This window comes from Panulirus ornatus, chromosome 40 (genome assembly GCF_036320965.1).
Source record: "Panulirus ornatus isolate Po-2019 chromosome 40, ASM3632096v1, whole genome shotgun sequence".
Taxonomy (NCBI): Eukaryota; Metazoa; Arthropoda; class Malacostraca; order Decapoda; family Palinuridae; genus Panulirus; species Panulirus ornatus.
The window spans coordinates 7,888,997-7,916,578 of NC_092263.1; the positions used below are offsets into that span (position 1 = coordinate 7,888,997).

Genomic DNA, 27,582 nt, shown 5'->3' on the forward strand with positions numbered 1-27,582 from the left:
TCAGATGAAGTGGGTTTTTGGTAGCTGGCTCCATCTTTGCTGCCATTCACCGTAAAATGTTTTACTTGCAATGGATTCTCGTTAACGAGGTTGATGCATTTGGCAGCGCCTCCTCTGATTGGTGCTCATAGCCTGGAGGCCTAATGTTGCCAACTAGTTCTTGAAAAAAAAAATCTTATAAGTATTGTAGAATTACTATCTTTATGTACCAGTATTGGCACCATTATCGTCACCACTGTGGCGTCAGTGGGCCCCACTAGTGTTGACACCTAGTGGTATGAACAGAGTGGTATATAACCAGCTGTGGTACAGATGCCGGTATGGTGTTGGTTGCTAGCAGCATTGGCATCAATGATGGCATCCATGTTGACTTCTGGCTCTGGCACTAGCATTAACTTCCTTTTCTTAATTTCACCTGTACGACAATCAACACCCATTACCCTGGCCTCTGACCTGACCTGAGGGTATGGTGAAGATACATTTAATCGGAGCCTTACAGGTTAAAGTCGAAAAAAGCCAGCTTGGTCAAAGGGGGACAATAAAGAAACCATTGTTAAAGTTGTAACACATTTATAAATTAGAAATATCGAGGGATGTCACTTGGTGAAGATTCGCCATCGCCTATACAAAACATTGTTCTTCTTAAGCTCTTAGATTATAGTTATAGGTACAAACGTAACCTATTGCCATGTACCCAAAGCGTAATCAAAACTTTAGCACCTAGCTAGTGTTCATCTTTGCGGTTATTATTACAACTACAATGATTACCGGACTTCCATGACTGACTGACTGACTCTCTCTCTCTCTCTCTCTCTCTCTCTCTCTCTCTCTCTCTCTCTCTCTCTCTCTCAAAAGCGTCCTGCTCCAGGAACATAAAAAGCGGTCAGGAATAAAAGACGGCTGCCGACAAGATGGCGGAGGTCAACAGGTTGGGCTGGGTATGATTGCAAAGTCAGGATCAGCGGACCAGCACACGCCCTCAAGGTGAGACTTGTAGTAGCATTCCTCTACATAAGATTAGAAGAACAGTTGCTTACGTGATGTTATTTACCTGTGTGTGTGTGTGTGTGTGTGTGTGGTTTCGTGGCCATCAAAAATATGTATATTGCTTGTAGACATATTGTTTCCATCTTAGATGCTGGGTTGACTGTGGGCCGACTGCCGGATAGATAGATAGATAGACATAGATAGATGCATAGATAGATAGATAGATAAATAGAAAGATGGAGAGATAGAACAACACATTGTCGTAGATATTTACGAAGGTAAAAGGCTGAAACCACATTTGTTGCTGATTGAGAATGGCCTGCGTTGGACTGAAATTGTCTGTATTTACTCACTTCCTGAGTAGCACAGATCCACAGATTAATAGAAGTGATTTGCTTGATAAAGCCAATCAACTTCGCATGGCTTCTTCATAAATATTCATAATACAAAATAGCAGCGAGTCCCACCGCAAACACCAGTTAACAAGACACACCTGTTACAACATTCAGGTTCAAACAAAATCCAAAAAAAAAGAAGTTATGGTTAAAGAACAGAGAACATAAATGAGGTTTCGACCAATTAAGATGATCCTTTACTGTCTCTCTGGTGGTTCTCCGTGATCAAATGCAGCCTAGCTAACCCGTCCTCCATTCTGGGTATATACAACCACGCCATTGTTCACCCTCCCCCTCAGTTCCACTCCGCTGCCAGCCGCCCCCCAAGCTACTGCCACCTCCTCCACAACCCGAAGCTTTTCCTAAACACAAGCCACTCCCCTGCACACCCTACACAGGGAGGTGACCTCACACCCGAACACAGAAGCCTCCAGCTACGGGGGGGGTTTCAACATCGCCCTTAACTATCTCCTTCGACGACGGAATTTGAACGTACTGCTGTGTCAACACACAATGGCCGAGTTGCCATGTATTTTTCGGTGGTTGGCTGGTTCTTTATCACGTCTCTAAGCTGATCATCGCCAAGGTTAAGGCCACAGATGTCAATTTATTATGATGACTCGAATAATCTCCTGCACCTTCTTCAGGTACGTAACTTTAATATGATATCATCCATGTTGTCATCTTCCAGACCGTCAGGGTTGCCAGACACTGCAAGGAGGGAATTTTCAGCCACGCGCGCGCTGTCTCCCGCGTTAGCGAGGTAGCGCAAGGAAACAGACGAAAGAATGGTCCAATCCACCCACATACACATGTATATACATACACGTCCACACATGCACATATACATACCTATACATTTCAACGAATACATATATATATATATATATATATATATATTTTTTTCATACTATTTGCCATTTCCCGCGTTAGCGAGGTAGCGTTAAGAACAGAGAACTGGGCCTTAAAGGGAATATCCTCACCTGACCCCCTTCTCTGTTTTTTCTTTTGGAAAATTAAAAAAAAACGAGAGGGGAGGATTTCCAGCCACCCGCTCCCTCCCCTTTTAGTCGCCTTCTACGACACGCAGGGAATACGTGGGAAGTATTCTTTCTCCCCTATCCCCAGGGATATATATATATATATATATATATATATATATATATATATATATATATATATATATATATATATATATACATGCATAGACATATACATATATGCACATGTACATAATTCATAGTTGCTACATTTATTCCTTCCCGTCGCCCCCCCCCACCCCACATGTGTGCGAGGTAGCGCTAGGAAAAGACAACAAAGGCCACATTTGTTCACACTCAGTCTCTAGCTGTCATGTATAATGCACCGAAACCACAGCTCCCTTTCCACATCCAGTCCCCACAAAACTTTCCATGGTTTACCCCAGACGCTTCACATGCCCTGGTTCAATCCATTGACAGCACGTCGACCCCGGTATACCACATCGTTCCAATCCACTCTATTCCTTGCACGCCTTTCACCCTCCTGCATGCTCAGGCCCCGGTCGCTCAAAATCTTTTTCACTCCATCCTTCCACCTCCAATTTGCTCTCCCACTTCTCCTCGTTCCCTCCACCTCTGACACATATATCCTCTTGGTCAATCTTTCCTCACTCATTCTCTCCATGTGACCAAACCATTTCAATACACCCTCTTCTGTTCTCTCAACCACACTCTTTTCTTTTTTTTTTTTACCACACATCTCTCTTACCTTTTCATTACTTACTCGATCAAACCACCTCACACCACATATTGTCCTGAAACATCTCATTTCCAACACATCCACCCTCCCCCGCGCAACCCTATCTATAGCCCACGCCTCGCAACCATACAACATTGTTGGAACCACTATTCCTTCAAACATACCCATTTTTGCTTTCCAAGATAACATTCTCGACATCCACACATTCTTCAACGCTCCCAGAACTTTCGCCCCTCCCCTCACTTCCGCTTCCATGGTTTCATCCGCTGCCAAATCCACTTCCAGATATCTAAAACACTTCACTTCCTCCAGTTTTTCTCCATTCAAACTTACTTCCCACTTGACTTGACCCTCAACCCTACTGTACCTAATAACCTTGCTCTTTTTCACATTTGCTCTCAGCTTTCTTCTTTCACGCACTTTACCAAACTCAGTCACCAGCTTCTGCAGTTTCTCACCCGAATCCGCCATCAGCGCTGTATCATCAGCGAACAACAACTGACTCACTTCCCAAGCCCTCTCATCCACAACAGACTTCATACTTGCCCCTCTTTCCAAAACTCTTGCATTCACCTCCCTAACAACTCCATCCATAAACAAATTAAACAACCATGGAGACATCACGCACCCCTGCCGCAAACCGATATTCACTGAGAACCAGTCACTTTCCTCTCTTCCTACTCGTACACATGCCTTACATCCTCGATAAATACTTTTCACTGCTTCCAGCAACTTGCATCCCACACCATATACTCTTAATATCTTTCACAGAGCACCTCTATCAACTCTATCATATGCCTTCTCCATATCCATAAATGCTACATACAAATCCATTTGTTTTTCTAAGTATTTCTCACATACATTCTTCAAAGCAAACACCTGATCCACACATCCTTTACCACTTCTGAAACCTCACTACTCTTCCCCAATCTGATGCTCTGTACATGCCTTCACCCTCTCAATCAATACCCTCCCATATAATTTCCCAGGAATACTCAACAAACTTATACCTCTGTAATTTGAACACTCACCTTTATCCCCTTTGCCTTTGTACAATGGCACTATGCATGCATTCCGCCAATCCTCAGGCACTTCACCATGAGCCATACATACACTGAATATTCTCACCAACCAGTAAACAATACAGTCACCCCCTTTTTTAATAAATTTCACTGCAATACCATCCAAACCCGCCGCCTTGCCGGCTTTCATCTTCCACAAAGCTTTCACTACCTCTTCTCTGTTTACCAAATCATTCTCCCTAACCCTCTCACTTTGCACACCACCTCGACCAAAACACCCTATATCTGCCACTCTGTCATCAGACACATTCAGCAAACCTTCAAAATACTCACTCCATCTCCTCACATCACCACTACTTGTTATCACCTCCCCTTTTGCCCCCTTCACCGATGTTCCCATTTGTTCTCTTGTCTTACGCATTTTATTTACCTTCTTCCAAAACATCTTTGGATTCTCTCTGAAATTTAACGATACTTTCTCACCCCAAATCTCATTTGCCCTCTTCTCACCTCTTGCACCTTTCTCTTGACCTCCTGCCTCTTTCTTTTATACATCTCCCAGTCATTTGCACTATTTCCCTACAAAAATCGTCCAAATGCCTCTTCTTTCGCTAATAATCTTACTTCTTCATCCCACCACTCACTACCCTTTCTAATCAACCCACCTCCACGCTTCTCATGCCACAAGCATCTTTTGCGCAAGCCATCACTGCTTCACTAAATACATCCCATCCCTCCCCCACTCTTTTTCATACATATTCGCCATTTTCCGCGTTAGCGAGGTAGCGTTAAGAACAGAGGACTGAGCCTTAGAGGGAAAATCCTCACTTGGCCACCTTCTCTGTTCCTTCTTTTGGAAAAGTAAAAACTGGAGGGGAGGGGGAATTATTCTTTCTCCCCCAAGGGATATATATATATATATATATATATATATATATATATATATATATATATATATATATATATATATATATATATACATATATATGTATATATATATGTATATATATATATATATATATATATATATATATATATATATATATATATATGTATATATATATACATATATATGTTGGAAAGGATCACAATTTTGCGCGTGATCAAGTATATTCCTATGAGTCCACGGGGAAAATGAAACACGATTAGTTCCCAAGTGCACTTTCGTGTAATAATCACATCATCAGGGGAGACACAAGAGAGAGAAATATAAGTCAGTTGATATACATCGAAGAGACGAAGCTAGGACGCCATTTGGTAAACATGTGATTGACTTATATTTCTCTCTCTTGTGTCTCCCCTGATGATGTGATTATTACACAAAAGTGCACTTGGGAACATATCGTGTCTCATTTTTCCCCATGGACTCATAGGAATATATATATATATATATATATATATATATATATATATATATATATATATATATATATATATATATATATATATATATATATAGACTTAGTCCATTCCTTGGTTATCTCTACCATTAGCTCAAGGTTAGATAAATCTTGTGGAGTTAAGTTATCAGTAGAAGCCTCTTCTATATACCTGAAGATAACGTCATTTAACCCTGTATACCACTATCAGCGTCCAACCCCAGGCCAGCTGCTTCTCAAACTGGATGGGAACTCTGTGAGTTCCGTGTCTCTCAGGTCCCGTGACACTTTGTTCACGCTGAGTTCCGTGTCTCTCAGGTCCTGTGTCACTTCCTTCACGCTGAGTTCCGTGTCCCTCGGCCCAGGTTACATTCATTTTTCTTCATTTTATCTCGCCCATCACACGTGGCCTGCTGATATCACACACACACACACACACACACACATACACACACACATATGACGTCGCAGAACATGTAACTCACAAGCCTCGGTCTTCGTAACCCTACATTGTCCTGTGGTGAGCGCTACGCGCCGCTGCTGGCGCTGGCTCGCGGCACGATCTCTCTCTCTCTCTCTCTCTCTCTCTCTCTCTCTCTCTCTCTCTCTCTCTCTCTCTCTCTCTCTCTCGGCTGCAGGTGAGCGCGACTTGGAAAACAGAAAACAAATAAGTAAATAAACAAGGACAAAAGAAACTGGATATAAAAATCAAGCTCTCATAATGTATGCCTGACTGATGTAAATTTCTTTTAAGTGTTTGAAAAGATAAAATATATATATATATATATATATGTATATATATATATATATATATATATATATATATATATATATATATATATATATATATATATATATATATATATATCTTTCTTTCATACTATTCGCCATTTCCCGCATTAGCGAGGTAGCGTTAAGAACAGAGGACTGGGCCTCTGAGGGAATATCCTCACCTGGCCCCCTTCTCTGTTCCTTCTTTTGGAAAATTAGAAAAAAAAAAAAAAAACGAGAGGGAGGATTTCCAGCCCCCCGCTCCCTTCCCTTTTAGTCGCCTTCTACGACACGCAGGGAATACGTGGCAAGTATTCTTTCTCCCCTATCCCCACCCAGGGATAAAATATATATATATATATATATATATATATATATATATATATATATATATATATATATATATATATATATATATTACCGTCAGGCCATTATCCGATTAGCTCAGTGGATAAGCCTTCGTAAATCACTGAGACTTGAATTCGTTATGATCGCGGTCTCTCATCTGATCAAGGGATAAGCTTTCGTAAATCAGAGAAATTTTTAATACGTTCTTCAACATAACGCCAGAGAGCGTTATTGGATTACGTGTTAATAATTGGTAGGCGCGCGAAAGAGAGACTTTTGGATGTTAATGTATTGAGAGGTGCAACTGGAAGGATGTCTGATCATTATCTTGTGGAGGCGAAGTTGAAGATTTGTATGGGTTTTCAGAAAAGAAGAGAGAATGTTGGGGTGAAGAGAGTGGTGAGAGTAAGTGAGCTTGGGAAGGAGACTTGTGTGAGGAAGTATTAGGAGAGAATGAGTACAGAATGGAAAAAGGTGAGAACAAAGGAGGTAAGGGGAGTGGGGGAGGAATGGGATGTATTTAGGGAAGCAGTGATGGCTTGCGCAAAAGATGCTTGTGGCATGAGAAGCGTGGGAGGTGGGTTGATTAGAAAGGGTAGTGAGTGATGGGATGAAGAAGTAAGATTATTAGTGAGAGAGAAGAGAGAGGCATTTGGACGATTTTTGCAGGGAAATAATGCAAATGACTGGGAGATGTATAAAAGAAAGAGGCAGGAGGTCAAGAGAAAGGTGCAAGAGGTGAAAAAGAGGGCAAATGAGAGTTGGGGTGAGAGAGTATCATTAAATTTTAGGGAGAATAAAATGATGTTTTGGAAGGAGGTAAATAAAGTGCGTAAGACAAGGGAGTAAATGGGAACTTCAGTGAAGGGGGCTAATGGGGAGGTGATAACAAGTAAGGGAGGCAAGAAGAAGTCGGGAAGTCGGGCCTGTGACCATAAGCCACAGATGGGAAAGGAAAGAGAAAAACGAGGAAGAACAAGACATAGGAGCGAGAACATGACTTTCTTTCAAAGCCTAAGGGAAAATGAACATCGGTATATATATATATATATATATATATATATATATATATATATATATATATATATATATATATATATATATATATATATATGTATGTATATATATATATTATCCCTGGGTGGGGATAGGGGAGAAGAATACTTGCCACGTATTCCCTGCGTGCCGTAGAAGACGACTAAAAGGGGAGGGACCGGGTGCCTGGAAATCCTCCCCTCTCGTTTTTTTTTTTTTTCTTTTTTAATTTTCCAAAAGAAGGAACAGAGAAGGGGACCAGGTGAGGATATTCCCTCTAAGGCCCAGTCCTCTGTTCATAACGCTACCTCGCTAATGCGGGAGATGGCGAATGGTATGAAAGAAAGATATTTATATATATATATATATATATATATATATATATATATATATATATATATATATATATATATATTTTCTTTTTTCTTTTAAACTATTCGCCATTTCCCGCGTTAGCAAGGTAGCGCTAAGAACAGGGGACTGGGCCTTTTTTGGAATATCCTCACCTGGCCCCCTTCTCTGTTCCTTCTTTTGGAAAATTAAAAAAAAAAAAAAACGAGAGGGGAGGATTTCCAGCCCCCCACTAATATATATATATATATATATATATATATATATATATATATATATATATATATATATATATATATATATTATATTATCCCAGTCATAGCCATTGAAGATGAAAGTTAAAATGATAAATATGAGAGCTGGAAATCCCCCCCCTCATTTTTTTTTTAATTTTCTAGAAGAAGGAACAGAGAAGGGGGCCAGGTGAGGATATTCCCTCAAAGGCCCAGTTCTCTTTTCTTAACGCTACCTCGCTAACGCGGGAAATGGCGAATAGTTTGAAAGAAAGCATATATATGTTGGAAAGCATATATATGGACTCATAGGAATATATATACTGTATATATATATTCTTATTATCATAATCATCAATAGTCTCCTCCTTCTTCTTCTTCTTATCATTATTACTATTATTATTATTATCATAATACTTTATATATATATATATATATATATATATATATATATATATATATATATATATATATATATATATATATATATATATATATATGTATATATATATGTATATATATATATATATATATATATATATATATATATATATATATATATATATATATATATATATATATATATATATATATATATATATATATATATATATCAAGTATTATAATAATGTATATATATATATATATATATATATATATATATATATATATATATATATATATATATATCAAGTATTATAATGATAATGATAATAATAATAATAATAATAATGATAATAAGATTAATGATAATAATAATAATAAAAATAATGATAAGAAGAAGACTATTGATAATCATAATAATAAAAATAATAGGAATAATAAAGTAAACATCTTTCTCCTAAAAATTAAGGTTCCGGTGAAGGTAATTAAGAAATATGAAAGTTTTAGAAAAAAGACAGTTTTTTTTTTGTTTGTTTTTTTTAAGAGAAATCAAAATGGCGTCCTTTTTTGAAATCATTCCCTCACTGGGCCATTCGTGTCGTGGCTGGAGTAAAGATGAGAGGGAGGGACAGCAACCAGGCGAGGGAGAAGGGTTACAGGTCCTCACACGGTTGGCTGGCGACGTCTCTCAAACTCATTGGTGATGTGCCTTCGCACCCAATACTGGATATCCTTAATGAAAGGTCGGGCAACATAGAACTTGTTGGAGGAACCGTGTTGCCCTTGATAATACCAGTCATTTTTGTGAGTGGGGAGTTCGTACAAGGGGAACCATCTCAGTTCTCTTATCTCCCACTTGCTGCCTGGGGTAAACTTAGTGTCGAGCGGGACTCCTGGTATGATGTAAAGACCGACTGTGTGAGGACCTATTTGTCTTTCCAAATAATGGTTTACGTCCACTTTACCGGAAATATCGTAACCAGTTTCCTCCATGACCTCTCGTACTGCGCAGTCCTCAGGGGATTCCCCATCTTCAATTTTCCCTTTGGGAAATCCCCATTTCCTAGACTTTTGTGCCTGGACTAGGAGGACTTGGGAATGGTCGTCACTGATCATTATGGCCCCATATGTTGGTATGTGGGTTTTATACTCCTTGTAGTACAATATATGGCTGTGGAGATCACCAGGGGGTGGGGATATCTGTGGGTGACTTACAAGTTGTTCTCCAAATGAGAAGAGGTCTATTTTCTGGTCTTGCCGTGTTTCTGCACACTCTTCAATGTAATACCATCGAGCCTGCTGGAGACGATAGCAGAATCGGTACACGTCCTTCAGCTCGGATTCTGGTGCATCCCGGAAGAATTGGGCATAGATATGGTCCATCACCTCCTCGGAGATCAAGACTTGATGTGGTCTGAATTCTGCCATTTTTGCCCTAATAATCATCGTAATGTTTTGGTTGCTGAGGTACCTGTAATATCCTTGATGCCCTAAATAGGTAAGTTGAAAGTGGTATAGATACGATTATACTTTAAATATGTGTGTGTGGTGGTGATGGCCTCTGATTGAAGATAAGGATGTAATGATGATGACCATAGCAGTGAAGACGAGGACGTAGTGAAAAGAGTGAAGTTAGAATATGGTGGAAGTAAAGGTTTTTGTGAAAATGAGGATTGCGTTAAGATAAACAATACAATAAAAGATGAGGGTATATTGATGAAAGTGAAGAGTGTAATTAAGTAGACTTACAGCTTAATCTTGAGTGTACAGTGAATACAAATGTTTAGTTAGGATGGGGTGTAGTGAAGATAAAAGTGCAATATAAACCAGGTTGTTGGGAACAGAAGGGCATACAGATGATAAGGGTGTAGTGAAGATGTAAGTATTGAAAATTTATTTGTAGATGGGAAAATGTAGTTTATTTGATACGAGGGTGTAGGGAAGATGGCCTTTTAACATAAAGCCTCTCCCTCCCGCAGTATGATCCGGGCAAGAGCCAAGTCTCGGATACATGCCCGCAGAAGAAGGTGGTAATAATAACAGCAACAGTGATTGAATTGTTATTCTAATTTTATAATCAGATGATTACATGAAGTGGGTCTCCAGGCAGACACTGTACACGGTATAGAGCGTACAGTGGGTACATTACATGGACATAGGAGGGTTATATGTGGACCCGAGTAGGAGCCAGGGTAGCTGTAGATGGAGGCAGGTCACTGGCAGTGCGGGTCGCATGAGGGTATATCGATGAAAGTGAAGTTTAAGAGTGTAATGAAGTGGACTTTCAGCTGAATCTTAAGTGTACGGTGAATACAAATGTGTAGTTAGGATGAGGTGCAGTGAAACTGAACATGTAGTAAAGTTGAGGGCATGATAAAGATAGAGGTGTTGTGGTAATGATCTAAAGGTAATGAAGGTGTAGTGAAGATGAAAGTGTAATACAAATCAGTTTGTGAGAAGATGGAGTGAGTATTTTGAAGGTTTGTTGAATGTGTTTGATGATAGAGTGGCGGATATAGGGTGTTTGGGTCGAGGTGGTGTGCAAAGTGAGAGGGTTAGGGAGAATGATTTGGTAAACAGAGAAGAGGTAGTAAAAGCTTTGCGGAAGATGAAAGCCGGTGAGGCAGCGGGTTTGGATGGTATTGCAGTAGAATCTATTAAAAAAGGGGGTGACTGTATTGTTGACTGGTTGTAAGGTATTTAATTTATGTATGATCATGGTGAGGTGCCTGAGGATTGGCGGAATGCTGCATAGTGCCATTGTACAAAGGCAAAGGGGATAAAAGTGAGTGCTCAAATTACAGAGGTATAAGTTTGTTGAGTATTCCTGGTAAATCATATGGGAGGGTATTGATTGAGAGGGTGGAGGCATGTACAGAGCATCAGATTGGGGAAGAGCAGTGCGGTTTCAGAAGTGGTAGAGGATGTGTGGATCAGGTGTTTGCTTTGAAGAATGTATGTGAGAAATACTTAGAAAAGCAAATGGATTTGTATGTAGCATTTATGGATCTGGAATAGGCATATGATAGAGTTGATAGAGATGCCTCTGTGGAAGGTGTATATATATATATATATATATATATATATATATATATATATATATATATATATATAATATATATATATTATATATATTTTTATATTTATTATACTTTGTCGCTGTCTCCCGCGTTTGCGAGGTAGCGCAAGGAAACAGACGAAAGAAATGGCCCCCCCCCCATACACATGTATATACATACATCTACACACGCAAATTATACATACCTACACAGCTTTCCATGGTTTAACCCAGACGCTTCACATGCCCTGGTTCAATCCATTGGCAGCACGTCGACCCCAGTATACCACATCGATCCAATCCACTCTATTCCTTGCACGCCTTTCACCCTCCTGCATGTTCAGGCCCCGATCGCTCAAAATCTTTTTCACTCTATCCCTCCACCTCCAATTTGCTCTCCCACTTTTCCTCGTTCCCTCCACCTCTGACACATATATCCTCTTGGTCAATCTTTCCTCACTCATTCTCTCCATGTGACCAAACCATTTCAATACACCCTCTTCTGCTCTCTCAACTACACTTATTTTTTTTTACCACACATCTCTCTTACCCTATTCTTACTTACTCGATCAAACCACCTCACACCACATATTGTCCTCAAACATCTCATTTCCAGCACATCCACCCTCCTGCGCACAACTCTATCCATAGCCCACGCCTCGCAACCATACAACATTGTTGGAACCAGGATTCCCTCAAACATACCCATTTTTGCTTTCCGAGATAATGTTCTCGACTTCCACACATTCTTCAAGGCTCCCAGAATTTTCGCCCCCTCCCCCACCCTATGATTCACTTCCACTTCTATGGTTCCATCCGCTGCCAAATCCACTCCCAGATATCTAAACCACTTCACTTCCTCCAGTTTTTCTCCATTCAAACTTACCTCCCACTTGACTTGTCCCTCAACCCTACTGTACCTAATAACCTTGCTCTTTTTTCACATTTGCTCTCAGCTTTCTTCTTTCACGCACTTTACCAAACTCAGTCACCAGCTTCTGCAGTTTCTCACCCGAATTCGCCATCAGCGCTGTATCATCAGCGAACAACAACTGACTCACTTCCCAAGCCCTCTCATCCACAACAGACTGCATACTTGCCCCTCTCCCCAAAACTCTTGCATTCATCTCCCTAACAACTCCATCCATAAACAAATCAAACAACAATGGAGACATCACACACCCCTGCCGCAAACCGATATTCACTGAGAACCAATCACTTTCCTCTCTTCCTACTCGTACACATGCCTTACATCATCGATAAATACTTTTCACTGCTTCCAGCAACTTGCATCCCACACCATATACTCTTAATACCTTTCACAGAGCATCTCTATCAACTCTATCATATGCCTTCTCCAGATCCATAAATGCTACATACAAATCCATTTGTTTTCTAAGTATTTCTCACATACATTCTTCAAAGCAAACACCTGATCCACACATCCTCTACCACTTCTGAAACCACACTACTCTTCCCCAGTCTGATGCTCTGTACATGCCTTCACCCTCTCAATTGATACCCTCCCATATAATTTACCAGGAATACTCAACAAACTTATACCTCTGTAATTTGAACACTCACCTTTATCCCCTTTGCATTTGTACAATGGCACTATGCATGCATTTCGCCAATCCTCAGGCACTTCACCATGAGCCATACATACACTGAATATTCTCACCAACCAGTAAACAATACCGTCACCCCCTTTTTTAATAAATTTCACTGCAATACCATCCAAACCCGCCGCCTTGCCGGCTTTAATCTTCCACAAAGCTTTCACTACCTCTTCTCTGTTTACCAAATCATTCTCCCTAACCCTCTCACTTCGTACACCACCTCGACCAAAACACCCTATATCCGCCACTCTATCATCAAACACATTCAGCAAACCTTCAAAATACTCACTCCACCTCCTTCTCACATCACCACTACTTGTTATCACCTCCCCTTTTGCCCCCTTCGCCGATGTTCCCATTTGTTCTCTTGCCTTACGCATTTTATTTACCTTCTTCCAAAACATCTTTGGATTCTCTCTGAAATTTAACGATACTTTCTCACCCAAATCTCATTTGCCCTCTTCTCACCTCTTGCACCTTTCTCTTGACCTCCTGCCTCTTTCTTTTATACATCTCCCAGTCATTTGCACTATTTCCCTACAAAAATCGTCCAAATGCCTCTCTTCTTTCGCTAATAATCTTACTTCTTCATCCCACCACTCACTACCCTTTCTAATCAACCCACCTCCCACGCTTCTCATGCCACAAGCATCTTTTGCGCAAGCCATCACTGCTTCACTAAATACATCCCATCCCTCCCCCACTCTTTTTCATACATATTCGCCATTTTCCGCGTTAGCGAGGTAGCGTTAAGAACAGAGGACTGAGCCTTAGAGGGAAAATCCTCACTTGGCCACCTTCTCTGTTCCTTCTTTTGGAAAAGTAAAAACTGGAGGGGAGGGGGAATTATTCTTTCTCCCCCAAGGGATATATATATATATATATATATATATATATATATATATATATATATATATATATATATATATATATATATATATATATATATATATATATATATATGTATATATATATATATATATATATATATATATATATATATATATATATGTATATATATATACATATATATGTTGGAAAGGATCACAATTTTGCGCGTGATCAAGTATATTCCTATGAGTCCACGGGGAAAATGAAACACGATTAGTTCCCAAGTGCACTTTCGTGTAATAATCACATCATCAGGGGAGACACAAGAGAGAGAAATATAAGTCAGTTGATATACATCGAAGAGACGAAGCTAGGACGCCATTTGGTAAACATGTGATTGACTTATATTTCTCTCTCTTGTGTCTCCCCTGATGATGTGATTATTACACAAAAGTGCACTTGGGAACATATCGTGTCTCATTTTTCCCCATGGACTCATAGGAATATATATATATATATATATATATATATATATATATATATATATATATATATATATATATATATATATATATATATATATAGACTTAGTCCATTCCTTGGTTATCTCTACCATTAGCTCAAGGTTAGATAAATCTTGTGGAGTTAAGTTATCAGTAGAAGCCTCTTCTATATACCTGAAGATAACGTCATTTAACCCTGTATACCACTATCAGCGTCCAGCCCCAGGCCAGCTGCTTCTCAAAGTGGATGGGAACTCTGTGAGTTCCGTGTCTCTCAGGTCCCGTGACACTTTGTTCACGCTGAGTTCCGTGTCTCTCAGGTCCCGTGTCACTTACTTCACGCTGAGTTCCGTGTCCCTCGGCCCAGGTTGCATTCATTTTTCTTCATTTTATCTCACCCATCACACGTGGCCTGCTGATATCACACACACACACACACACACACACACACACACACATACACACATGACGTCGCAGAACATGTAACTCACAAGCCTCGGTCTTCGTAACCCTACATTGTCCTGTGGTGAGCGCTACGCGCCGTTGCTGGCGCTGGCTCGCGGCACGATCTCTCTCTCTCTCTCTCTCTCTCTCTCTCTCTCTCTCTCTCTCTCTCTCTCTCTCTCTCTCTCTCTCTGCTGCAGGTGAGCGCGACTTGGAAAACAGAAAACAAATAAGTAAATAAACAAGGACAAAAGAAACTGGATATAAAAATCAAGCTCTCATAATGTATGCCTGACTGATGTAAATTTCTTTTAAGTGTTTGAAAAGATAAAATATATATATATATATGTATATATATATATATATATATATATATATATATATATATATATATATATATATATATATATATATATATATATATATCTTTCTTTCATACTATTCGCCATTTCCCGCATTAGCGAGGTAGCGTTAAGAACAGAGGACTGGGCCTCTGAGGGAATATCCTCACCTGGCCCCCTTCTCTGTTCCTTCTTTTGGAAAATTAGAAAAAAAAAAAAGAAAAACGAGAGGGGAGGATTTCCAGCCCCCCGCTCCCTTCCCTTTTAGTCGCCTTCTACGACACGCAGGGAATACGTGGCAAGTATTCTTTCTCCCCTATCCCCACCCAGGGATAATATATATATATATATATATATATATATATATATATATATATATATATATATATATATATATATATATATATATTACCGTCAGGCCATTATCCGATTAGCTCAGTGGATAAGCCTTCGTAAATCACTGAGACTTGAATTCGTTATGATCGCGGTCTCTCATCTGATCAAGGGATAAGCTTTCGTAAATCAGAGAAATTTTTAATACGTTCTTCAACATAACGCCAGAGAGCGTTATTGGATTACGTGTTAATAATTGGTAGGCGCGCGAAAGAGAGACTTTTGGATGTTCATGTGTTGAGAGGTGCAACTGGAAGGATGTCTGATCATTATCTTGTGGAGGCGAAGTTGAAGATTTGTATGGGTTTTGAGAAAAGAAGAGAGAATGTTGGGGTGAAGAGAGTGGTGAGAGTAAGTGAGCTTGGGAAGGAGACTTGTGTGAGGAAGTACCAGGAGAGAATGAGTACAGATTGGAAAAAGGTGAGAACAAAGGAGGTAAGGGGAGTGGGGGAGGAATGGGATGTATTTAGGGAATCAGTGATGGATTGCGCAAAAGATGCTTGTGGCATGAGAAGAGTGGGAGGTGGGTTGATTAGAAAGGGTAGTGAGTGGTGGGATGAAGAAGTAAGATTATTAGTGAGAGAGAAGAGAGAGGCATTTGGACGATTTTTGCAGGGAAATAATGCAAATGACTGGGAGATGTATAAAAGAAAGAGGCAGGAGGTCAAGAGAAAGGTGCAAGAGGTGAAAAAGAGGGCAAATGAGAGTTGGGGTGAGAGAGTATCATTAAATTTTAGGGAGAATAAAAAGATGTTTTGGAAGGAGGTAAATAAAGTGCGTAAGACAAGGGAGTAAATGGGAACTTCAGTGAAGGGGCCTAATGGGGAGGTGATAACAAGTAAGGGAGGCAAGAAGAAGTCGGGAAGTCGGGCCTGTGACCATAAGCCACAGATGGGAAAGGTTAAGAGAAAAACGAGGAAGAACAAGACATAGGAGCGAGAACATGACTTTCTTTCAAAGCCTAAGGGAAAATGAACATCGGTATATATATATATATATATATATATATATATATATATATATATATATATATATATATATATATTATCCCTGGGGATAGGGGAGAAGAAACTTGCCACGTATTCCCTGCGTGCCGTAGAAAGCGACTAAAAGGGGAGGGAGCGGGTGCCTGGAAATCCTCCCCTCTCGTTTTTTTTTTTTTTAATTTTTCAAGAGAAGGAACAGAGAAGGGAGCCAGGTGAGGATATTCCCTCTAAGGCCCAGTCCTCTGTTCATAACGCTACCTCGCTAATGCGGGAGATGGCGAATGGTATGAAAGAAAGATATATATATATATATATATATATATATATATATATATATATATATATATATATATATATATATATTTTCTTTTTTCTTATAAACTATTCGCCATTTCCCGCGTTAGCGAGGTAGCGCTAAGAACAGAGGACTGGGTCTTTTTTTGGAATATCCTCACCTGGCTCCCTTCTCTGTTCCTTCTTTTGGAAAATTAAAAAAAGAAACGAGAGGGGAGGATTTCCAGCCCCCCGCTAATATATATATATATATATATATATATATATATATATATATATATATATATATATATATATATATATATATATATATATATATATATATATTTTATACTTTGTCGCTGTCTCCCGCGTTTGCGAGGTAGCGCAAGGAAACAGACGAAAGAAATGGCCCAACCCCCCATATATATATATATATATATATATATATATATATATATATATATATATATATATATATATATATATATATATATATATATATATGTATATAATATATATATATATATATATATATATATATATATATATATATATATATATATATATATATATATATATATATGTATATAATATATATATATATATATATATATATATATATATATATATATATATATATATATATATATATATATATATATATATATCCCAGTCATAGCCATTGAAGATGAAAGTTAAAATGATAAATATGAGAGCTGGAAATCCCCCCCCCCTCATTTTTTTTAATTTTCTAGAAGAAGGAACAGAGAAGGGGGCCAGGTGAGGATATTCCCTCAAAGGCCCAAGTTCTCTTTTCTTAACGCTACCTCGCTAACGCGGGAAATGGCGAATAGTTTGAAAGAAAGCATATATATGTTGGAAAGCATATATATGGACTCATAGGAATATATATACTGTATATATATATATATATTCTTATTATCATAATCATCAATAGTCTCCTCCTTCTTCTTCTTCTTATCATTATTACTATTATTATTATTATCATTATCATAATACTTTATATATATATATATATATATATATATATATATATATATATATATATATATATATATATATATATATATATATATCAAGTATTATAATAATGTATATATATATATATATATATATATATATATATATATATATATATATATATATATATATCAAGTATTATAATAATGTATATATATATATATATATATATATATATATATATCAAGTATTATAATGATAATAATAATAATAATAATAATAATAATAATAATAATAATAATAATGATAATAAGATTAATAATAATAATGATAATAAAAATAATGATAAGAAGAAGACTATTGATAATCATAATAATAAAAATAATAGGAATGATAAAGTAAACATCTTTCTCCTAAAAATTAAGGTTCCGGTGAAGGTAATTAAGAAATATGAAAGTTTTAGAAAAAAAGACAGTTTTTTTTTTTGTTTGTTTTTTTTAAGAGAAATCAAAATGGCGTCCTTTTTTGAAATCATTCCCTCACTGTCCATTCGTGTCGTGGCTGGAGTAAAGATCAGAGGGAGGGACAGCAACCAGGCGAGGGAGAAGGGTTACAGGTCCTCACACGGTTGGCTGGCGACGTCTCTCAAACTCATTGGTGATGGTGCCTTCGCACCCAATACTGGATATCCTTAATGAAAGGTCGGGCAACATAGAACTTGTTGGAGGAACCGTGTTGCCCTTGATAATACCAGTCATTTTTGTGAGTGGGGAGTTCGTACAAGGGGAACCATCTCAGTTCTCTTATCTCCCACTTGCTGCCTGGGGTAAACTTAGTGTCGAGCGGGACTCCTGGTATGATGTAAAGACCGACTGTGTGAGGACCTATTTGTCTTTCCAAATAATGGTTTACGTCCACTTTACCGGAAATATCGTAACCAGTTTCCTCCATGACCTCTCGTACTGCGCAGTCCTCAGGGGACTCCCCATCTTCAATTTTCCCTTTGGGAAATCCCCATTTCCTAGACTTTTGTGCCTGGACTAGGAGGACTTGGGAATGGTCGTCACTGATCATTATGGCCCCATATGTTGGTATGTGGGTTTTATACTCCTTGTAGTACAATATATGGCTGTGGAGATCACCAGGGGGTGGGGATATCTGTGGGTGACTTACAAGTTGTTCTCCAAATGAGAAGAGGTCTATTTTCTGGTCTTGCCGTGTTTCTGCACACTCTTCAATGTAATACCAACGGGCCCGCTGGAGACGATAGCAGAATCGGTACACGTCCTTCAGCTCGGATTCTGGTGCATCCCGGAAGAATTGGGCATAGATATGGTCCATCACCTCCTCGGAGATCAAGACTTGATGTGGTCTGAATTCTGCCATTTTTGCCCTAATAATCATCGTAATGTTTTGGTTGCTGAGGTACCTGTAATATCCTTGATGCCCTAAATAGGTAAGTTGAAAGTGGTATAGATACGATTATACTTTAAATATGTGTGTGTGGTGGTGATGGCCTCTGATTGAAGATAAGGATGTAATGATGATGACCATAGCAGTGAAGACGAGGACGTAGTGAAAAGAGTGAAGTTAGAATATGGTGGAAGTAAAGGTTTTTGTGAAAATGAGGTTTGCGTTAAGATAAACAATACAATAAAAGATGAGGGTATATTGATGAAAGTGAAGAGTGTAATTAAGTAGACTTACAGCTTAATCTTGAGTGTACAGTGAATACAAATGTTTAGTTAGGATGGGGTGTAGTGAAGATAAAAGTGCAATATAAACCAGGTTGTTGGGAACAGAAGGGCATACAGATGATAAAGGTGTAGTGAAGATGTAAGTATTGAAAATTTATTTGTAGATGGGAAAATGTAGTTTATTTGATACGAGGGTGTAGGGAAGATGGCCTTTTAACATAAAGCCTCTCCCTCCCCCAGTATGATCCGGGCAAGAGCCAAGTCTCGGCTACATGCCCGCAGAAGAAGGTGGTAATAATAACAGCAACAGTGATTGAATTGTTATTCTAATTTTATGATCAGATGATTACATGAAGTGGGTCTCCAGGCAGACACTGTACACGGTATAGAGCGTACAGTGGGTACATTACATGGACATAGGAGGGTTATATGTGGACCCGAGTAGGAGCCAGGGTAGCTGTAGATGGAGGCAGGTCACTGGCAGTGCGGGTCGCATGAGGGTATATCGATGAAAGTGAAGTTTAAGAGTGTAATGAAGTGGACTTACAGCTGAATCTTAAGTGTACGGTGAATACAAATGTGTAGTTAGGATGAGGTGCAGTGAAACTGAACATGTAGTAAAGTTGAGGGCATGATAAAGATAGAGGTGTTGTGGTAATGATCTAAAGGTAATGAAGGTGTAGTGATGAAAGTGCAATACAAATCAGTTTGTGAGAAGGAGATGGAGTGAGTATTTTGAAGGTTTGTTGAATGTGTTTGATGATAGAGTGGCGGATATAGGGTGTTTTGGTCGAGGTGGTGTGCAAAGTGAGAGGGTTAGGGAGAATGATTTGGTAAACAGAGAAGAAGTACTAAAAGCTTTGCGGAATATGAAAGCCGGTAAGGCAGCGGGTTTGGATGGTAATGCAGTAGAATCTATTAAAAAAGGGGGTGACTGTATTGTTGACTGGTTGGTAAGGGTATTTAATTTATGTATGACTCATGGTGAGGTGCCTGAGGATTGGCGGAATGCTTGCATAGTGCCATTGCACAAAGGCAAAGGGGATAAAAGTGAGTGCTCAAATTACAGAGGTATAAGTTTGTTGAGTATTCCTGGTAAATCATATGGGAGGGTATTGATTGAGAGGGTGAAGGCATGTACAGAGCATCAGATTGGGGAAGAGCAGTGCGGTTTCAGAAGTGGTAGAGGATGTGTGGATCAGGTGTTTGCTTTGAAGAATGTATGTGAGAAATACTTAGAAAAGCAAATGGATTTGTATGTAGCATTTATGGATCTGGAGAAGGCATATGATAGAGTTGATAGAGATGCTCTGTGGAAGGTGTATATATATATATATATATATATATATATATATATATATATATATATATATATATATATATATATATATATATATATTTATATTTATTATACTTTGTCGCTGTCTCCCGCGTTTGCGAGGTAGCGCAAGGAAACAGACGAAAGAAATGGCCCCCCCCCCCATACACATGTATATACATACATCTACACACGCAAATATACATACCTACACAGCTTTCCATGGTTTACCCCAGACGCTTCACATGCCTTGATTCAATCCACTGACAGCACGTCAACCCCGGTATACCACATCGCTCCAATTCACTCTATTCCTTGCCCTCCTTTCACCCTCCTGCATGTTCAGGCCCCGATCACACAAAATCTTTTTCACTCCATCTTTCCACCTCCAATTTGGTCTCCCTCTTCTCCTCGTTCCCTCCACCTCCGACACATATATCCTCTTGGTCAATCTTTCCTCATTCTCTCCATGTGCCCAAACCACTTCAAAACACCCTCTTCTGCTCTCTCAACCACGCTCTTTTTATTTCCACACATCTCTCTTACCCTTACGTTACTCACTCGATCAAACCACCTCACACCACACATTGTCCTCAAACATCTCATTTCCAGCACATCCATCCTCCTGCGCACAACTCTATCCATAGCCCACGCCTCGCAACCATACAACATTGTTGGAACCACTATTCCTTCAAACATACCCATTTTTGCTTTCCGAGATAATGTTCTCGACTTCCACACATTCTTCAAGGCCCCCAGAATTTTCGCCCCCTCCCCCACCCTATGATCCACTTCCGCTTCCATGGTTCCATCCGCTGCCAGATCCACTCCCTGATATCTAAAACACTTCACTTCCTCCAGTTTTTCTCCATTCAAACTCACCTCCCAGTTGACTTGACCCTCAACCCTACTGTACCTAATATATATATATATATATATATATATATATATATATATATATATATATATATATATATATATATATATATATATATATCTCACGTAGCATTGGATAGTGAATGTGAGAAGTCAAATAAAAGACGAAATTTTTCTTTATGAACGCGGACTCTCATTTGATCAAGGGATAAGCTTTCGAAAATCAGTGAAATTTTGTTATATTTCATAACATGATTATATATATATATATATATATATATATATATATATATATATATATATATATATATATATATATATATATATATATATATATATGGATATATGCTTAAGTAAAAGACTTGAATTTATCTATTATGGTCATGGTTTCTCATTTGATCTGTGGAAAAGCTTTCAAGTATGACATACTGAAACCCCAGGATAACAGGACGACGAACAGAAACCCCAGGATAACAGGACGACAAACAGAATCCCCAGGATAACAGAACGACAAGCAGAAACCCCAGGATAACAGAACGACAAACAGAAATCCCAGGATAACAGAACGACAAACAGAAACCCCAGGATAACAGGACGACAAACAGAATCCCCAGGATAACAGGACGACAAACAGAAACCCCAGGATAACACTACGACAAATAGAAACCCCAGGATAACAGAACGACAAACAGAAACCCCAGGATAACAGGACGACAAACAGAAACCCCTGGATAACACTACGACAAATAGAAACCCCAGGATAACAGAACGACATAATGAAACCCCAGAATAACAGAACGACAAACAGAAACCCCAGGATAACAGGACGACAAACAGAAACCCCAGAATGATTTTGGGTTAGGAGTCACACAGTGTATCAGAGTTGGGGTTGGGATGAGGTTTGAAGTCGCACTGGAGGGCAAAGTGTGACTGGGGTGGGGTTATAGACCAAGAAATGTGGGGTTTTGTAGGGGATGAAAGTCACACTGGACAACTGCGTGAGTCTGGGGTTGGAGTAGAGTGAGGTTGGGGTAATTCATGCCAACATAGTGGGGTTGGAGGGGGGGGTTTACTAAGGTATACAAGGTAGGGAGGATATTGAGGTTGAAGGAGAATGGGTTAGGCTGTCGGGGAAGAGGGAGGGAGGCAGAGAGAACGAGAGGTTGGGGGGTTGGTTAGAGGCGTGGGGTTAAGCAGACTTCAAGGCGACACACACCGAAAGAATGAGTGAGGTTGGGACGAGGTTGGTCATGCAGGATAGCGTAGACTGGGGTTGGTATGTGGGTTTATTGAGGTTACACAGAACATGAGGAAGACGGAGAGAGGTTGGGGGTTAGACAAGGCGAGCAGCGGGCAGCAAGGAAGAGCAAGATGGACCTGGGGGTGTGTGTTTCAAGACTGGGGTGCCACAGACAAGAGAGAGAGAGAGAGAGGCGTGGACCTGGGGTGTGTGTTTTTGAGACTGAGGTGCTACAGACAAGAGAGAGAGAGAGAGAGAGAGAGAGAGAGAGAGAGAGAGAGAGAGAGAGAGAGAGAGAGAGAGGCATGGACCTGGGGTGTGTGTTTTTGAGACTGAGGTGCTACAGACAAGAGAGAGAGAGAGAGAGAGAGAGAGAGAGGCGGGCGTGGACCTGGGGTGTATGTGTTTCAAGACTGGGGTGCTACAGACAGAAGAGAGAGAGAGAGAGAGAGAGAGAGAGAGAGAGAGAGAGAGAGAGAGAGAGAGAGAGGCGTGGACCTGGGGTGTGTGTTTTTGAGACTGAGGTGCTACAGACAAGAGAGAGAGAGAGAGAGAGAGAGAGAGAGAGAGAGAGAGAGAGAGAGAGAGAGAGAGAGAGAGAGAGGCGGGCGTGGACCTGGGGTGTGTGTTTTTAAGACTGGGGTGCCACAGACAAGAGAGAGAGAGAGAGAGAGAGAGAGAGAGAGAGAGAGAGGCACGTGGACCTGGGGTGTGTGTTTAAGACTGGAGTGCCACAGACAAGAGAGAGAGAGAGAGAGAGAGAGAGAGAGAGAGAGAGAGAGAGAGAGAGAGAGAGAGAGAGAGGCGTGGACCTGGGGTGTGTGTTTAAGTCTGGGGTGCTACAGACAGAAGAGAGAGAGAGAGAGAGAGAGAGAGAGAGAGAGAGAGAGAGAGAGAGAGAGAGAGAGAGAGAGAGGCGTGCGTGGACCTGGGGTGTGTGTTTCAAGACTGGGGTGCCACAGACAAGAGAGAGAGAGAGAGAGAGAGAGAGAGAGAGAGAGAGAGAGAGAGAGAGAGAGAGAGAGAGAGGCGCGTGGACCTGGGGTGTGTGTTTTTAAGACTGGGGTGCTACAGACAAGAGAGAGAGAGAGAGAGAGAGAGAGAGAGAGAGAGAGAGAGAGAGAGAGAGAGAGAGGCGCGTGGACCTGGGGTGTGTGTTTTTAAGACTGGGGTGCCACAGACAAGAGAGAGAGAGAGAGAGAGAGAGAGAGAGAGAGAGAGAGAGAGAGAGAGAGAGAGGCGTGGACCTGGGGTGTGTGTTTCAAGACTGGGGTGCCACAGACAAGAGAGAGAGAGAGAGAGAGAGAGAGAGAGAGAGAGAGAGAGAGAGAGAGAGGCGTGGACCTAGGGTGTGTGTTTTTAAGACTGGGGTGCTACAGACAGAAGAGAGAGAGAGAGAGAGGTGTGGACCTGGGGTGTGTGTTTTTAAGACTGGGGTGCTAGAGAGAGAGAGAGAGAGGCGTGGACCTGGGGTGTGTGTTTCAAGACTGGGGTGCCACAGACAAGAGAGAGAGAGAGAGAGAGAGAGAGAGAGAGAGAGAGAGAGAGAGAGAGAGAGAGAGAGGCGGGCGTGGACCTGGGGTGTGTGTTTTTGAGACTGGGGTGCCACAGACAAGAGAGAGAGAGAGAGAGAGAGAGAGAGAGAGAGAGAGAGAGAGAGAGAGAGAGAGAGAGAGAGAGAGAGAGAGGCGGGCGTGGACCTGGGGTGTGTGTTTTTAAGACTGGGGTGCTACAGACAGAAGAGAGAGAGAGAGAGAGGCGTGGACCTGGGGTGTGTGTTTAAGACTGGGGTGCTACAGACAAAAGAGAGAGAGAGAGAGAGAGAGAGGCGTGGACCTGGGGTGTGTGTTTAAGACTGGGGTGCTACAGACAAAAGAGAGAGAGAGAGAGAGAGAGAGAGAGAGAGAGGCGTGGACCTGGGGTGTGTGTTTAAGACTGGGGTGCTACAGACAAAAGAGAGAGAGAGAGAGAGAGAGAGAGAGGCGTGGACCTGGGGTGTGTGTGTGTGTGTGTGTGTGTGTGTGTGTGTGTGTGTGTGTGTGTGTTTAAGTCTGGGGTTGGCAGCCACGCAGGACGGGCTGGGGCTGGGGCTTGGGGCTGGAGGTGAGGTGAGGTGGGTTAAGACAAGGTGCGCGCGTGACCCCCCACACAAAAGAGGGCCGTCAAAGTCAGCCTCGATTGTAAGCAGGTCTTCACATGACGATGACGCGACAGCTTTGACCCGGATTACGACACGGGAGGAGGAGGAGGAGTATATACCAACGTGCCCTCGCCTGGCCTGAGCCTCCAGCTCCTGCGCGCGCGCGCGCCGGGCCCCCCCTTTCCCTCACACGCCTGCAAAAGGGGTCAGTCCACCTCCAGCTGTGTGTGTAGGAGGCTGGGTCGTGGTTCACCTGGCTCGTCGTCATCATCTCCCTCCCTCCCTCACCTGGTACGTCGTGTGGTCAGGTGGTCAGGTCAGCCTCTTGTGTCGTTCCCTCCAGTCTACTGTGAGGGAAGGGAAGGGAGTTTTTCAATCGTGGGGGCCCCATTTCCTGTATGAAATTGCCTACGTGGACTGAAAGGGGGGGAGTTTTATGGCCTTGGAGGCCCCATTTCCTGTATGTAATTACCTGTGTGGATATCAAGGGGAGGGAGTTTTACGCCCTTGGGGGCCCCATTTCCCGTATGAAATTACCCATGTGGATTGAAAGGGGAGGGAGTTTTATGCCCTTGGGGGCCCCATTTCCCGAATGTAATTACCTACGTGGACTGAAAGGGGAGGGAGTTTTACGCCCTTGGGGGCCCCATTTCACGTACGAAATTACCTTTGTGGATTGTAAGGGGAGGGAACTTTACGCCCTTGGAGGCCCCATTTCCTGTCTGTAATTACCTATGTGGAGTGTAAGGGGAGGGAGTTTTACGCCCTTGGGGGCCCCATTTCCCGTATGTAATTACCTACGTGGATTGTAAGGGGAGGGAGTTTTATGCCCTTGGGGGCCCCATTTCCCGTATGAAATTACCCATGTGGATTGAAAGGGGAGGGAGTTTTACGCCCTTGGGGCCCCATTTCACGTATGAAATTACCTACGTGGACTGAAAGGGGAGGGAGTTTTATGCCTCTGGGGGCCCCATTTCTCGTATGAAATTACCTTTGTGGATTGAAAGGGGAGGGAGTTTTATGCCTCTGGGGGTCCCATTTCCCGTATGAAATTACCTACGTGGATTGTAAGGGGAGGGAGTTTTACGCCCTTGGGGGCCCCATTTCCCGTATGAAATTACCTTTGTGGATTGAAAGGGGAGGGAGTTTTACGCCCTTGGGGGCCCCATTTCCCGTATGTAATTACCTACGTGGACTGAAAGGGGAGGGAGTTTACGCCCTTGGGGGCCCCATTTCCTGTATGTAATTACCTATGTGGAGTGTAAGGGGAGGGAACTTTACGCCCTTGGAGGCCCCATTTCCCGTATGTAATTACCCGTGTGGAGTGTAAGGGGAGGGAACTTTACGCCCTTGGAGGCCCCATTTCCCGTATGTAATTACCTATGTGGAGTGTAAGGGGAGGGAACTTTACGCCCTTGGAGGCCCCATTTCCCGTATGTAATTACCCGTGTGGAGTGTAAGGGGAGGGAGTTTTACACTCATGGGGCGTCCTCTAATCTCATACGTTTTCTATTACCACACAGCTTCTTAGATTCAGGTATGGTGTCTGCATTAACCATGTCCTCACTCATTCAACTCCATTCATCCACCACCTTATACTATGAAAGTACTTTAGTGCATCTTTTTAAAAAGTATTTTGTTTAATTTCATGTTATGTTCTCTGGTTGTTCTGTCCCTACATCTCCTGAAGAAGGTGTTCATTGTTCATATCATCAATCCCTTTTAAAAGCTTGAGGTTATGACCAGGTCACAACCCCTGGCTTTTCTCTCTTCTTCTTCGGGCAGGTTCGAAGCTTCAGCTCCCTCCAGTCCCATACCATCTTGGTCCTCCTCCTCCTCCTCTGGACCTTCTCTACCAGCTCTTTGTGCTTCTCTCGAGATGGCGACCAAATTTGAGAGCCATATTCTAGTTTTGGCCTTTCGGGAGGATATGAACAGCTTGTTGGACACCTCCTTCCCCATATACTTGTCTCCTTCGTGTCTGTGTGTGTGTGTGTGTGTGTGTGTGTGTGTGTGTGTCTGTGTGTGTTAAAGAACTGGTCATCTGTCTTTCATATGATATGAAAGGTACGTCTTTTTTTCCCCCTCACTGTGTCACAGGTACATCCCCTTGTGTGTGATATAGATTCTTGTGTACCCTGTGTTGGGCTGTCTGATCAGGCCTGTGCTCTGGACGTGCGCCATCAAAATCAAGTCTTTATCTTTGTGGTACAGATGTTACCCGCCATTACCCA

At 41.1% G+C, this 27,582-nt stretch overlaps 2 protein-coding genes and 1 pseudogene across 3 annotated transcripts in view; 1 reads left to right on the forward strand and 2 right to left on the reverse strand.

The window, feature by feature from the left end:
* Positions 1–964: 964 nt before the first annotated feature.
* The window catches only part of LOC139761337 (trehalose transporter 1-like protein), a 45,528-nt gene continuing 18,910 nt past the window's right edge, over positions 965–27,582 (forward strand). Inside the window, exon 1 of one of the 2 annotated variants that reach the window (XM_071685405.1) lies at positions 965–984. The gene's annotated coding sequence lies outside the window, so the exon portion shown is untranslated. Of the gene's footprint in view, positions 985–25,486; positions 25,640–27,582 lie in introns of those variants that run through there. The other variant, XM_071685404.1, reaches the window with a different exon arrangement.
* LOC139761504 (m7GpppN-mRNA hydrolase-like) lies at positions 9,309–10,073 on the reverse strand. Its single transcript, XM_071685769.1, has one exon. It carries the CDS (start codon positions 10,071–10,073, stop codon positions 9,309–9,311), a length of 765 nt encoding a protein of 254 aa, XP_071541870.1.
* LOC139761505 (m7GpppN-mRNA hydrolase pseudogene) lies at positions 18,729–19,463 on the reverse strand (annotated as a pseudogene).